Genomic DNA, 15,704 nt, shown 5'->3' with positions numbered 1-15,704 from the left:
AAACCCCAACACTTCCTCCCTCGTTGCTTGTAATTCTGACAAAATGTTGTAAATCCGTGTTCAGATCGGATCCTAATTTAATTGATGTGAACCGCCTAGAACTCTTTGGGTATGGCGGTATACAAGAGCATAATAATAATAATAACACCAGCCCTGGCAGAATACACATTTCAAAACTGACATGTAATCACAAAACAGAAAATACAATTATTTTTCTACCGTTTGTTGTCTGGTCATTATTCAAATCATGTTGGTCCCAGGCTCTGGTTTCTGTTTTCGTCTGTCTCACTTTCCACTTGCCGCTCCATGGGGCAGTGAATGGCCTTGTCCCCGTACCCATGGCAACCAGTCTTTTCCCCCCTGTTCCTGTGGGTTACCTGCGGCTACCCGCGGGTAGCAGTCACCATGTCATTCTCTAGTACTGTGTAACTTACTGGTGTGTCCCCTAGGCTTTGTACTTTTACAAAGAGTAAACAAATGATTTGCGTTACCCATTCCAGTCCGCTCAAGGTTTTTTAGAACTCAGCCATATTTATCATCCCTTCTCTAAGCTAAAGAGTCATATTCTCTGGAGGTGAGGCATGGTCTAATGGTAAAGCTGCTGCCTCAGCACCCTGAGGTTGTGGGTTCTAATCTCAGCACTGCTTCTTGTGATCCTGGGCAAGTCACTTAAACCTCCATCGTCCCAGGTACAAAATAAGTGCTGTATCTGTATATATGTAAACCCCTTTGAATATGTAACCACAAAAAAGCAGTATACAAGTCCCATTCCCCCCTCCCCCTTCTTATTCCTAAAAGTCACTCCATCCCATTTTATCATTTTGGTTGCCCTTCTCTAATTCCACGATATACACTACTCGAGGTACCATCCCACCATGGAGTGATACAGACCAAATACAGCAAGGACTTGACAAGTCCACTCTGTTTTCCGCTTTTTTTGGTCCACTTTTCCTGAATAGTTCCTGTCAGAACCATGCCACATATATATATAAAGGATGACATCAAAATTAAGACACAGTTCTGCCGGTTGGTCTGAACAGCAAATAGTATTCTATTCATCAGCCACTTGTAGATGAACTGCATAATCCAACTGTATATTTCCATGGTTTAAAGTAATCCTTTGAGCGTCCAGTGAAGGAAAACATGCGGGTGGGGGGGGGGGGTCCCCCTGTGAGGAGAGTAAAAGAGCTTCTGTTTGAAAGGTCTTCTGTTGTGGAAACGATTGATGTTGCAAACAGCACATTTCATTGAGTTTTTCAGCATTTAGTATTAAAAGGTGGAAGTTATAAATAAACCCAGTAGGAAATGCCAGAGAAGGGCAAGAGACTGAGTTTTATAAGCAAAACCTGGAACGAGCAGGAACTTTTTCCAAAGATTTTGAAAATTTTTGTCAGTATTTCAGATGTCACTGGGGGGCTTTATTGCCTGTTCTCATCCCTAGTTGTGTAGTATTGCCTTCTCCAGGGCTGGGGCTGGCATAGGTAGCACCCTAGGTAGGAGTAATTAACGGGGTCCCCTACCCTGGTCCTGTCTTGTATGCAGCTCTGAGTGACTAGAAATAAAGAATATGAAGAGAAACTTGCAACAGAGGCAAAAACTCATAACAATTTTTTTTGGTACATCAGAAGCAGAAAACCTGTGAGGAAATCTGTGGGACCATTAAGATGAACAAGGAGCGAAAGGGGGCACTCAGGGAGGATAAGGCCATAGCAGAAAGACTGAATGAATTCTTTGCTTCAGTCTTTACGGAAGAAGATGTAAGAGATCTACCTGAACAGGAAATGGTTTTCAAGGGTGATGATGCGGAGGAACTGAAAGAAATCTCGGTGAATCTGGAAGATGTACTGAGCCAAATTGACAAGTTAAAAAGTGATAAATCGCCAGGACCGGATGGTATAAATCCCAGGGTACTAAAAGAGCTCAAACATGAAATTGCTGATCTTCTGTTAGTGATCTGTAACCAGTCACTAAAATCGTCTGTAGTACCTGAAGATTGGAGGGTGGCCAATGTTACGCTGATTTTTTTTAAAAGGGGAGATCTGGGAAATTACAGACCGATAAGCCTCACTTCAGTGCCGGGCAAAATGGTAGAAACAATTATAAAAAATAAAATTGTGGAACACGTAGGCAAACATGATTTAATGAGACGGAGTCATCATGGGTTCAGCCAAGGGAGATCTTGCCTCACCAATTTACTTGACTTCTTTGAAGGTGTGAATAAACATGTGGATAAAGATAAGCCAGTTAGAAACATAGAAACATAGAAACATAGAAACATAGAAAGATGACGGCAGATAAGGGCCATAGCCCATCAAGTCTGCCCACACTATTTACCCACCCTCTTAAGTCTACTGACCCCCTAAAGAATAATTGTAATTATACTGTCACTCTACTGACCCGCTCATTCAGTCCTAGTGACCCTATCCCTTGGCATGACCTCGTAGGGATCCCACATAGGTATCCCATTTATTCTTGAAGTCTGAGATGCTGCGTGCCTCGACCACCTGCACTGGAAGCTCGTTCCAATGCTCAATCACTCTCTCCGTGAAGAAGTATTTCCTGGTGTCTCCACGAAACTTCCCTCCCCTGAGCTTGAGCGGATGTCCTCTTGTGGTCGAGGGTCCCCTGAGAAGAAAGATATCATCTTCCACCTCTACCCGTCCCGTGATGTACTTAAACGTCTCAATCATGTCTCCCCTCTCCCTACGCTCCTCGAGAGTGTAGAGCTGCAATTTGCTCAGTCTTTCTTCGTACGGGAGACCCTTTAGCCCCGAGACCATCCTGGTGGCCATCCGCTGAACCGACTCAACTCTGAGCACATCCTTACGGTAATGTGGCCTCCAGAATTGAACACAGTATTCCAGATGCGGTCTCACCATGGCTCTGTACAGTGGCATCATGACTTCAGGTTTCCTGTTGATGAAGCTTCTCTTGATACAACCTATCATTTGCCGTGCTTTAGATGAAGCCTTCTCCACTTGAGTGGCTGCTTTCATGTCAGCACTGATGATTACTCCTAAGTCTCGTTCTGCCGTAGTCCTGGCTAAAGTTTCTCCATTCAGGGTGTAAGTTCTGCAAGGATTTCCGTTGCCGAGATGCATGACCTTACATTTCTTGGCGTTGAAGCCCAGCTGCCAGATCAAGGACCAATTTTCTAAAGTACGCAGGTCTTGCTCCATAGCATCCTGAAGATTACAGCCGTTTACTACATTGCATAGTTTGGCGTCATCAGCGAATAAGGTTACCTTACCTCGGAGCCCTTGAGTCAGATCCCTAATGAATATGTTGAAGAGGAGTGGGCCCAGGACCGAACCCTGTGGCACTCCGCTGGTCACCTTCGACATTTTAGAAAGGGTACCGTTGACCACCACCCTCTGAAGTCTGCCACTAAGCCAATCTTTAACCCATGCAGTTAGAGTCTCTCCTAATCCCATAGATTTCATCTTGTTCAGCAGCCTGCGGTGTGGGACACTGTCAAACGCTTTGCTGAAGTCCAGGTACACGACGTCCAAGGACTCTCCTGAGTCTAGTCTTCTTGTTACCCAGTCAAAGAAGCTTATTAGATTGGATTGGCATGACCTACCCTTGGTGAATCCATGTTGGCTGGGATCCCGGAGATTACCCTCGTTCAGGATCGTATCTAATTTGTACTTAATTAGTGTTTCCATGAGTTTGCACACTATTGAGGTGAGGCTTACCGGTCTATAGTTCGCAGCCTCAGCCTTGCAACCCTTTTTATGTAGAGGAACGACGTTGGCTGTTTTCCAGTCCAACGGAACTTTCCCCGTACTTAGTGAGAGATTGAAGAGCACCGCCAACGGTTCTGCCAGGACATCTCTCAATTCTCTGAGCACTCTTGGGTGTAAATTGTCCGGTCCCATGGCCTTGTTTACCTTTAGCCTTGCCAGTTCGTTGTAGACGTCCCCAGGAGTGAACTCAAAATTCTGAAACGGGTCATCCACGTCTTGTATTATCATCAACTGTGGTCCGTGTCCCGGTGCTTCGCAGGTGAAGACTGAGCAGAAATATTCATTTAGTAGTTCTGCTTTTTCTGAATCCGCCACCGCGTAGTTTCCGTCCGGTTGTCTAAGGCGTACTATACCGTCTGTGTTCCTTTTCCTGTCGCTGACATACCTAAAGAAGGATTTGTCCCCTTTTTTAATGTTTTTTGCCAGAGTTTCTTCCACTCGACGTTTGGCCTCCCTAACTGCTGTTTTGACCGCTGCAGATCTGGTCTTATATTCTACTTTAGTTTCTCTTCTCTGGGTGCGTTTGTAGGAAAGAAATGCTTTTTTCTTCTCCTTAATGAGGAGTGAGATCTCTTCAGTAAACCATTGGGGTTTGTTGTTTCTTTGCCGTTTATCTACTGATTTTATGTAGCGATTAGTTGCTTCGTGTATGGATGATTTCAGGTACGACCACATAGTTTCCACATTGCCGGTCTCTGCTTGGTCCTGTAGCGTCTGATGAACGTGATCTCCCATACGTGCGAAGTCGGCGCCCCGAAATTTGAGCACCTTTGTTTTTGTAATTGATTTAGGGGATCCTTTCCCAATGTTGAACCATACCATGTTATGGTCGCTGGAGGCTAGCGTATCTCCTACCGAGACCTCTGAGATGCTTTCCCCGTTTGTGAGTACCAGGTCTAGGATCGTCTGGGCCCTAGTGGGCTCCGTTACCATCTGTTTGAGATGTACTCCTTTTATGGAGTTCAGAAGCCTCCTGCTGCTGCTGGTTGCTGCTGAAAATGTCTTCCAGTCTGCATCAGGCATGTTGAAGTCCCCTAGCAGCACAGTGTCACCCCGTAGAGTTATATTCTCTATGTCTTCAATTAATTCTGCGTCCATGTTTTCCGGTTGTCTTGGAGGTCTGTATACCACACCAAGATACAGGCATTTTTTACTACCTCGTGCCAGATTGACCCAGAGGGACTCCCCGGTATACTTGACATCAGTGATCCTGGTAGTTTTGATGTCTTCTTTAATGTATAGTGCTACCCCTCCACCTAACCTGCCCTCTCTGTCCTGACGAAGTAGATTGTACCCCGGTATAGCCATATCCCACCCATGTGCATCAGTGAACCAAGTCTCTGATATTGCCACCACGTCCAGGTTGGCATCCCTTATTTCAGTTTCTAGTTCTAGAATTTTATTGCCTAAACTGTGTGCATTAACATACATGGCCCTCCACACTTTGTGTTTGCTGAGTCCCTGTAAGGCTATCCCTGACTGAGTCTGTGTGGCTCCAAGAGAACTGTTTGCATATTGGGTCCTTACCTCGGAATCTGAGTGTCGACTCGTCCCATCAGGATAGTTCCTTTCCACCCCAGTATATGAGTAGGCCCCCTCCCCCAACTTACCTAGTTTAAAGCCCTGCGAAGTAGGCGGGCTAGTCGGTGTCCGAAGATGTTCTTACCTCTGCTGGTCAAATGGAGTCCGTCTGGTCCCTGTAGTCCTTGCAGCGCCTCTCTGTGATCCAGGAATCCGAAGTTCATATCTCGACACCATCCTCGTAGCCATTCGTTCGTTCTCAGGATGCATTCATCTCTGGCTCTTCCCTTGCCTCTAACTGGTAGGATTGATGAGAAGACTACCTGCGCACTTGTCTGCTTCAGCCTCTCACCCAAGGCTCCGAAGTCTCTGGCGATGGTTTCTGGGGTGTTCCTGGCAGTGTCATTCGTGCCTATATGGATAAGAAGCATAGGAAAATGGTCATGAGGTGTAAGTAATTTCCCTAGGCTGGTGGTGATGTCCTGTATTTTGGCACCAGGCAGACAGCAAACCTCTCTTGATTGTGCATCCGGTCTGCAGATTGGTCCTTCGGTGCCCCTCAGCATGGAGTCCCCAATGACTATCACTCTGCGCTTCTTCCGTTGGGGGGGAAGTCGGTCAGCAGATGGGGTTGCGTGTTGGGCCTCTCTTGTTCTTCGAGTTCTTCGTGCTGGGCCTGTTCCTGTACTTTGTCGGCAGCTTCTTCCTGAAGAACCTGGAATCTGTTCTTCAGAATGAGTTGAGGGGTTGATGTAGGGTTTGCCTGTTGGGAAGAAAAAGAAGAGGATGAAGAGATTGTAAAAGGGTGGGGGGGATCTTCTATGTTTACCTGTGGAAGAGGTCACCAACTGCCAGGTGTCATTGCCGCCAGCCATTTCCTGTATCCCAAATGTTGGCTTCAAAGCTGATGATTTGGGGGTCTCGAGAATGGACTTGTCATGGGTATGCTCTGTAATTTGGGACAACTCCTGAACGACTCCGTCGATATAGGCTTCGTCCTCTCGGATGCTTCTCAGGCGAACCACCTCCTCCCTGAGGCTCCACAGTTCCTGCATGAGGGCTCCATCCAGCTGAGTGGCCTCCTCTGTCTGCGTGGAGACTGTAGTGTAGTGCCGGGGGATGGATTCGGTCTGCACGGAGACCTCTGTCCACCGTCCTGATTCCTCCTCCCTCCGTACGCCGTCTGTGATCTCCTCCTGGGTCCCCATGGTGGCTGGAATGCTGGATTTGATTGTAGCCTTGGCGCTTCTAGTCCTCCCTGCCATTTCCAAGTTGTGAATTAGGTCTGCCTGTCAGTAAATTGAAAAAAAAAAAAGAAAAGAAAGAGAGTTAGAAAAAATCCTACTGAAAGCTAGTGCGAGATTATGAAAGATTTGGGTGTCTGAGAGAATAAGAAGTTAAGAGCTGAGGATATCACGAGGGGTGGCTGAGTGTGAGTTAGCTCGTCGTGCAGCTAGCTGAAAGAATAGAGAGAGAAGAGAAGAATGGGAACAGAAGAAAAAGGTGTTTTTTTTTTTTTTTTTTTTTGTTTTTTTTTTTAAGTTAGAAGTTTAGGATTTGCTGTTGGGCTGCCTGGGCTCCTTTGCCGCTCGCCTTCGCCGCGCGCCGAACGGCCGCGTGCCGTTGGCTCCCTTCCTTTTAAGGGGGAGCCCGGGCGCTGAGACGACCTTTGACGCGCTGGGGTGGGCGGAGCTTCCTCTCGCCGCTACCCCTCTGCCTCTGCCTCTGCCTTGCTTCTTCCGGAGTCTTTCCTCCCCTCCGCCTCCCGATCCGCTGTAAAGAAGCTGAAAAGCTAAAAAAGAAAACAGGCACGCCGCAGAGTTCTTCCTCGTGCCCCGGCTCCCTTCCTTTTAAGGGGGAGCCCGGGCGCTGAGACGACCTTTGACGCGCTGGGGTGGGCGGAGCTTCCTCTCTAGATTTTCAGAAAGCTTTTGATAAAGTTCCTCACAAGAGGGGATAGGTGTCAAAGTTCAGTTGTGGATTAGGAATTGGTTATCGGATAGAAAACAGAGGGTAGGGTTAAATGGCCATTTTTCTCAATGGAGGAGAGTAAACAGTGGAGTGCCGCAGGGGTCTGAATTGGGACCGGTGCTATTTAACTTATTTATAAATGATCTGGAAATTGGAACGAGTGAGGTGATTAAATTTGCAGATGACACTGCAAATTTGTTCCTAGTTGTTGAAACGCATGTGGATTGTGAAAAATTGCAGGTGGACCTTAGGAAATTGGAAGACAGGGCGTCCAAATGGCAGATAAAATTTAATGTGGACAAATGTAAAGTGATGCACATTGGGAAGAATAACCTAAATCACAGTTACCGGATGCTGGGGTCCATCTTGGGGGTTAGCCATTGTAGCATTTCCTCTACCAGAATCTCCCCAACCCTGAGATATCCTGTCTGTCCAGTGTTAAAATGTACAGCTCTGTGTATAACTTCAGCACTATAGAAATAGTGATTTAAGAGAGAGGGGAGTACGGATACTTTTCCCCCTCCCACCAACCTTCTGTAAAATGGAGGATTTCCTGTCTCTGACCCACGTGTGATCCTGCTAACACTCTTCTCCCTCCCTACCCTAGTTGGTCATGTTCTCATCACATTGCACTAATGCCTCTTAGTACATGTCATGACGCCCGGCTACATATCAGCCAAACTTCTGCCTTATGTCACGAACAGACCCCTCCGCTCCCAGGAGGAAGCGCGTCTTCAAATACCCCCTGGTCGGAGCCTCCAACTAGAAAGTGCCAGACGAAGGTCATACTCTCATTTCTTACCAAAGTACTGGAATCAGCTGCCTACTAACATCAAATCCCTTGATGGACTTTTGAGCTTTAGGACAGCAGTAAAAACCTACCTCAGGGCAAGCTAGCATTCAGACTGTTACCCCCAAACCACTGTATTCCTAATAGATGTCCAACTGTGCATGCTTCAGGCCCCAGAACAAGTCACCTCACAGTGTCTTCTGTTCCCTGTTGTTAATGACAGAACAGTATGTATTACATACATTACACTAAAATCCTTACAGGTAACATAAATATCATTCAATAATTTCAGTTATGTGTCTTGTTTGCTGTTAAGTATGTTACCATGTACCGTAACCCGTTCTGGGCTCCCTGGGATACAAATAAAGTTATTCAATGATGCATTTGCGTTGACAATATGGCTCTTCAGTTGAACACAACAAAGAATTTCACAACCTTTTGGTACAGAATATTGGCAGGACCGATGGCACCCAGATGTGAAGTGATGTCGGGGAATGGTCAGTGTGTAAGCAAATGAGCTGAGCAACCACTTGCCACAATGAATTAGTTCGTGACTGTAATCTTTGCTCATCTCTGTTCTCGCTAGGGAAAGGGCAAGTCACTGAAAATAGCACTTTGATGTAACCCTGCGCGCTGCCAGAGCCGTCTTTAATTTCTCATGTGCAGTTTTGCTGTAGAGGTCAGGTCCTCCTGCCGTTCTTCTCTTTTGGCAGCAGACGTTAACTCTGATTCTTACTTGCAGGTGAACGGCCATACCAGTGTTCTTATTGCGACAAGGCCTTCAGCAAGAATGACGGGCTAAAGATGCATATTCGCACACACACAAGGGTAAGACTTGTGCTCATGGCTGTCCTTATCCTTTGAAAGCATCAGGCACTTTCAAGCTAGAAAGGGAAAACAAACACACTTGCTCCCAGATTTGCAGGAGGAATTTAAGTGCGTTATTTTCCTTCTTTGATTTACTGAGTTACTTGTGGGACAGCATGACAGCATTGAAAAAGGGCAACCAAAGAACTTGTGTAACTTACTGTTTAAGCAAATAAATGACTCTGGAAATTGTTGTTATAAATTACAGAGTTAACTAGGTTAATTACTAGCAGGCTTTCAAATAATGCAGTAATTAGAGTGAAAACCATTTTTATTAATGATTGTTGCTGTTTTCTGGGTCTCGCCCCATCTGGGTAGGTAGAACCGATGTTTCAGCCATCATGCTGTGGCTTTCTTCAGGGTGTGCTGTGAGGCCTTGCAGTTTGCTTTATATATAGTGGGTTCACTGACCTGATTGAGAACAGGGAAGTTTGTTGGTCATGAATTTGAAGACTAGCAAGACACCCCAATAACTTCAGTGGAGATAAACAAAGCATGGCAACCGCTAATCCAAAAGAAATTTAGTGCAAAAAGGACAAACACCTTCTCCCTCCATCTAGAAGTTTCCATTCCCCCCCACCTTTTTGTCCGTCAGAATTCAAAAAATGTGACCACAGACTTCTCCGCCAGAATTTAATATTGGGTCCGACAGATGTTCTGCCAAAATGTAAATTTCCCACCAGAATTCAAATCTGTGAGCAACGAACTTTCCCGCCAGCATCCAAATTCATGACCTCCCTGTTCTCAGTCAATTTCCTGGGCAGTGACTCCTAACACAGAACCCAGCATCACATAGCTATAGTTTGGGTTTCTCTTTCCCACATGCTCCCATTAAACATGGTCTGCCATTTTGAGGCCTAGTGTCCTGGTCTTGTAATATAGTCTTTCGAGAGTTGATGCCGAGAGTCGGATGTTAGAGGCTGTCTGACATCAGGGTATCACTGATGTGTAAGCGATTTGTATGACAGTTTTGCCAGACCTCATGCCCATTACAGCAGCTGGTCACAGGTTGGCTATGAGATGTCCTTGACAAGACAAGAAGAGGCCACTTGTGTGATACTACGCACACAGAACTCACAAAGAGTGTATCTTTGCTTCTGTATGATCCCCCTAGTTCCCTTTCACACGTCAGGATTGTGTGGAAACCTAACTCCGAGTGTATTCTGGGGTTGTACTTTTTATTGGTCACTCATTTCCTAGAAAACAATGTGGAGGTTTCATCATACGGTAACGGTTCTGCCAAGTTTTCAACGTATGGTGGCAGTTAAGAAGCTGGATTGTAACAACAGTATCCCCCTTCCAGCAGCTGGTCCTGTAGTTGGATCCAGTACAGCTGCAAGATGTTTGCGGTGCTGTGCTGTGTTGTGTTCCTGTCCTCATCCAGTGCTTGAAAATAATGTCCTTGTGGACCTGAATGCTTATGGGAACAAAGCACAGCACTGGGGGCAGATGGGACGAGGGGAAGAGACGATCTTTGCTGAGTTCTCGGATTAACTTGTTTTTATTTCCTTGTTTGCATTCTCTGTATCGCATCTTCCCTAAAAGAGTCCAGAGGAGTGACAGAAAATTATTCTCTTTTTAGCACAGTGATTCATGCCAGGGCTCCTGCTGTGTAATGACAAGGGTAATGTGGTGGTGAGAGTGAGTAATTATGAAGCAGATCATCCAATTATGTTTTGTTTTTGGTTTTTTTTAATTTAAGAAAATGAAGTACAAGAAAATGATTTCCATAGATAATACTCGGGGGGGGGGGAGGACATTTCATAGCTTAAATACACAAACAAGGATGTTTTCAGTTTCCTCCAAAATGCACTCAAATCTGACAGTGTTGTCAAATAATTAGTGAGGCACAGCACACTCCATAAAGGGGCTCAGACGTTGGGAAGTTCCTTCTTCCACCACTTAGGGTGTGATCTTTAAGGGGCCCAAAGTAAGAGAGTGAGCTTCCTAGAGCATTTTTCAGAGTCAAGGACATAGGGCTAGATCAGGGATCTCAAAGTCCCTCCAGTCGGGTTTTCAGGATTTCCCTAATGAATATGCATTGAAAGCAGTGCATGCACATAGATCTCATGCAGATTCATTGGGGAAATCCCAAAAACCCGACTGGATTGCGGCCCTCAAGGAGGGACTTTGAGATCCCTGGGCTAGATTCACTAAGCAAACCGATCGTGTACCGATCGGTTTGCGACCCCGTAACGAGCAAATGTCCCTCAGGCCTGATTCACTTACCTCTCCTGCGATCTGCTTTGAATTCGTGCATGCAAATGAGGAGAAACGCATGTAAATTGGACAGCGACGCGATTCATCAACCAAAAATTTAAAACCGACAGGGCTGACCGATCAACCCAAGAAGCAACTGCTAGGGAGCGGTCGAAAACATCTTTCCAACTCTCCAGCCTTGTTCTCTGCACGCTCCGATGCTCTTCTGCCCGCTCTGCCCTATGCTTTTCTCCTGCCTGCCGCCCCAAAGAAAAAAGCAAAAAATAAATAAAAGTTGCGGCCTGAAAACCTCCTGCAGCCCCAACTCTCCCACTACCTCGATCACCTGCCTGCCCCGACACCCACCCTTCCCCGCAGTGCAAGCCCATGGTTTTAACCCACAGGCTTTTAAGCGGGTTAAAACCACGGGCTTCTAACGATAAAAAAAAGAAGAAAAAACTAAACCGGGCCTGGAGGTCTAAGCCAGGCTCCCCGGCCTAAAGTAAAAAGGTAAAAATTTTTTTTAAAAAGTCGCGGCAGATGCATGCGCACCTCCACCCCCCCGCGCCATCCACCCTGCGCTGATGCCTCCCCCCAATGCCCCACAAAAGGCAGGAGGGATTCCAACTCCCTCCTGCCATGTGAAACCCCTCCTGGGCAAGCCATCCTCCCTCCCTGTACTTTAATCTAGGCAGGCCTGCTGACTGAGCCCGGCCCACCCGCTCCCCCCCCCTGTATCTTTCAAAATCGTTGGGAGCAGGAAGGGTGCTCAGCCCCTCCTGCTCTAGGCATCCTCCGAGGCCGGCAGGATGACCGGGCAAGGAGGGGTGCTCAGTCCCTCCTGCTCCACGCCTCCTCCGCCGTCGAGTGCGGCCTTAGGCCACGCCCCGATGCACCAACGATTTGGAATTCTCTCCCTTTGTTCATGAGACTTGAACAAGATTTGCAGAAATTCAAGAGTAGTTTAAAGTGTCTACTTTTCAAAGAAGCCTTCAATTGAATTTACTAAGTATATCATGAGACAACATCTTATGATTTTTCTCATTCATGAAACCAGTTCACCAGTATTTCTCTCTTTCGATCTCTCATAACCACTTTCTACTTTCTCTTACCCTCCCAATGTACTTCCCTTTTATGTACTTTTCTTGAAAAATTGTATTTCTGCCCTCCATTCCTATTGTTTCTCAAGTTTAATTACCCCTGTTGGTCTAGTTATAAATATTATGTATCAGTGATTTCTTTAAAATCACATTTTTATTTTTGTAAAACGCTTTGTAATTTGAAAAGCGTTTCATCAAATAATTTGAATAAACTTGAAACTTGAATCATCTGATGCGTGCGGAAGGGCCTAAGGCCCTGATTGGCTGAGGTGCCTCGGGCTTCTCCCAAGGGAGGAACCTGAGGCATTTCAGCCAATCAGGGTCTTAGGCCCCTCCCTGCGCATCAGATGATGCACTGGGACGTGGCCTAAGACCGCTATGGTGTAGTGGCATTAGGAGCAGAAGGAGAACTTTGCACTTCCTCCTGCTGCCAAAGATGTGCATGGGGAGGCCTAAGGAGCAGGAGGGACGGGGCACCTCTCCTCCCAACGATTAGTAAGGTAAGCTGTGCGGGTGGGTCGGGCACGCCCGCCTGGCCCGACCTGGGATGGGCTGGTCATAGGTGAAGCAGTAGGGCCGGTGGGCCGGTCGGGGTTGATTCAGGGGGGGTGTCGGGCCGGGCCAGGGTGTTGAGCTACTGCAGACTCTCCTGCCTGCCCTGCTCTGCCTCAATCTCTGCTACCTGCTTGCCTTGACTCTCCTGCTCTCTGCTGTCATTCCCGACAGTGCATGCCTGCTTTAAAACCTCAGGCTTGCACTGCAGGGAAGGGCGGCAGAGAGCAGGAGAGATCAGGGCAGAGCAGGGCATAAGAACATAAGTACTATTAAAAAGAAAAAGAACATAAGTACTGCCATCTCCGGATCAGACTTCGTTCCATCAAGTCCGGTGATCCGCACACGCGGAGGCCCAGCCAGGTGTACAATTTTAGTCACCCATATCCCTCTATGCCTCTCGCAAGGAGATGTGCATCTAGTTTGCTTTTAAATCCTAGAACGGTGGATTCCGCAATAACCTCCTCTGGGAGAACATTCCAGGTTTCCACCACTCGTTGTGTGAAGCAGAACTTCCTGATATTTGTCCTGGACTTGTCCCCCCTTAGCTTCAGTCCATGTCCTCTTGTCCGTGTCACATTGAACATTGTAAATAATGTTTTTTCCTGCTCTATTTTATCGATTCCTTTCAGTATTTTGAAAGTCTCAATCATATCCCCTCCCCTCGCAGTCTCCTTTTCTCAAGGGAGAACAATCTCAGTCTCTTAAGTCGTTCCTCATATTCCAAGTTCTCCATACCTCTTATTAGCTTCGTTGCTCGTCTCTGCACCCTCTCCAGCAGTTTTATATCCTTCTTTAGGTTGGGAGACCAATGTTGGACACAGTATTCCAAGTGAGGTCTGACCATTGCCCTATAAAGCGGCATTATAACTTTCTCCGATCTACTCGTGATTCCTTTTTTTTATCATGCCTAACATTCTGTTTGCTTTCTTTGCCGCTGCCGCGCATTGTGCCAACGGCTTCAGGGTCCTATCTATCAGTACACCCAGGTCCTTTTCTTGTTCACTCTTACCCAGAGTTGCACCTGACATTCTATACTCGTGTTCCTTGTTCTTTCTGCCTAAATGCATTACTTTGCACTTTTCCACATGAAACTTCATCTGCCATTTCTCCGCCCATGTTTCTAACCGACACAAGTCGCTCTGGAGTTCCTCGCTATCCTTCTGCGATCTGATTACCCGGTATAGCTTTGTTTCGTCTGCAAACTTGATGATCTCACTGGATGTTCCTTCTTCTAGGTCATTGATGAAAATATTAAATAAGATGGGCCCAAGTTAGAGAATGACACGGTGAAAAAATTGGTCCCCGTCACCGCCCCGTCACCGTCTCACCATCCTCTGCACCGCCCCGTCACCGCCATTCCATTCACCGCCCCGTCACCGCCACTGCCATCCCATTCACCGCCCCGTCACCGCCACTGCAACCCCATTCACCGCCCCGTCACCGTCACCGTCGCATACATAAAAGCCTCAAACGGGTACGATTTTATATAATTTTCTTTATTTACGTTTAAAGGAAACATTCTGTAAAACTTTAAAACTTTGTTTAATATTACTTAAAAACTATACAAAAACAAAACACGACATGTACTTTTAATTGCCTCCCACCCTCCCTCCTTAAAACCCATAGTACATAATTGTGCATTCTAAATTGCAAAAACAAACCAACCCCCAAACCGTAAAATAAAGCTATGGGACATAGAAAAGTCTTGCACGTAAAGATTTAGCCACAATAAGTGTGGGAACCATACAGTGATATATGGGCAAATGCATTCATGCATGCACACGTAAACTTGGGTGCATCTGAATAGACAGGAGACGCTTCTCAAGTTTACATTCTTTATTTGAACAGGAGCAAGGCCTAGTATGAACTACGGCGCTGGACAGTCCGGAAATTAACTTTCTCTCACCCTCTTAATCCCCAGCCTCTACACGTTTCCATACTATCAAACTCCCCACATCCTACCTTCGTACTCTTCGCTGTCACCGACAACTCCTACACCTCGCCTAAAACCCAACCTTGAAGACGTCCCGCACCGACGTCCCGCCCTCCTCTGACGCAGCTTCGCCTCCCGCCCTCCCCCCCCCTCTGACGGAACTTCCTGTTTCCGGGAGGGCGGGCGCGGCAGAGGGAAAGCTCCGGGGCCGTCGCAGGCACCTGTATAAATTGCTGTTTGCTGCCGGTGATCTCGAAAACAAGTTCGGAGGTAGGGCTGGTGGGGGTTGAGATGGAGGGGGGGATGTGGTGCTATGGGGGGGGGAGGAAGAGCGAGAGAAAGAAAGGGAAAGGGAGTCCCGGATGTTCTTAAACTATATGTCCCATTTTGTGTCTGTTGGGGGTGAAAAATCTATAGGATATGTAAAATAAGAGCGAAAATAGTGGTAAAGTGGTAACAAATGGGAACGTAGAATACTATGAGAATAAAAAACGTTCACGAACACGGTGAAACACGGGTAAATAGCGGTTCTTAGAAGGGGGGACATTGGCCTGCGGGGACAAATCTATTCACCGTTTCCGCGGGCGGTGAATGGCCTTGTCCCCGTCGCCGCAGCGACTGCTAGTTTTCTTCCCCGTTTTCGGCGGTGACCCGCGGCTTAAATGCGGTGGCCGCGGGTAAACCGCCACCGTGTCATTCTCTAGCCCAAGTACCGAGCTCTGGGGCACACCGCTAGTCACTTTTTCCCAGTCTGAGAACTTCTCATTTATGCCCACTCTCCATTTTCTGTTCTCCAGCCATTTGCCTATCCATTTTAGCATATCTCCCTCTATTCCATGGCTTTGTAGTTTCCTGAGAAGTCTTTCATGTGGAACCTTGTCGAATGCTTTCTGGAAGTCCAAGTAAGTTATGTTCACCACTATCAATTTGTTTGTTCACGCTCTCAAAAAATTGAAGTAAATTCGTCAAACATGATTTCCCTTTCCTGAAGTCATGTTGACTGGCTCTCATCAGGTCGT

General features: G+C 46.8%; 1 protein-coding gene across 5 annotated transcripts in view; it reads left to right on the top strand.

Annotated features, from left to right (window-relative positions):
- Window positions 1-15,704, top strand: part of PRDM5 (PR/SET domain 5) — a 192,377-nt gene that overhangs the window by 166,721 nt on the left and 9,952 nt on the right. For 4 of the 5 annotated variants that reach the window (XM_033938221.1, XM_033938203.1, XM_033938213.1 and 1 more), the window contains one exon: window positions 8,774-8,859. The exons of the other annotated variant lie outside the window; for it this stretch is intronic. In XM_033938221.1, coding sequence (XP_033794112.1) covers window positions 8,774-8,859 — 86 coding nt within the window. The remainder of the gene's footprint in view (window positions 1-8,773; window positions 8,860-15,704) is intronic. 5 annotated transcript variants of the gene reach the window in all.

Source organism: Geotrypetes seraphini, chromosome 1, assembly GCF_902459505.1.
Source record: "Geotrypetes seraphini chromosome 1, aGeoSer1.1, whole genome shotgun sequence".
Taxonomy (NCBI): domain Eukaryota; kingdom Metazoa; phylum Chordata; class Amphibia; order Gymnophiona; family Dermophiidae; genus Geotrypetes; species Geotrypetes seraphini.
Note: the sequence above shows the minus strand (reverse complement) of the source record. Positions and strands in the feature narration are given on the sequence as shown.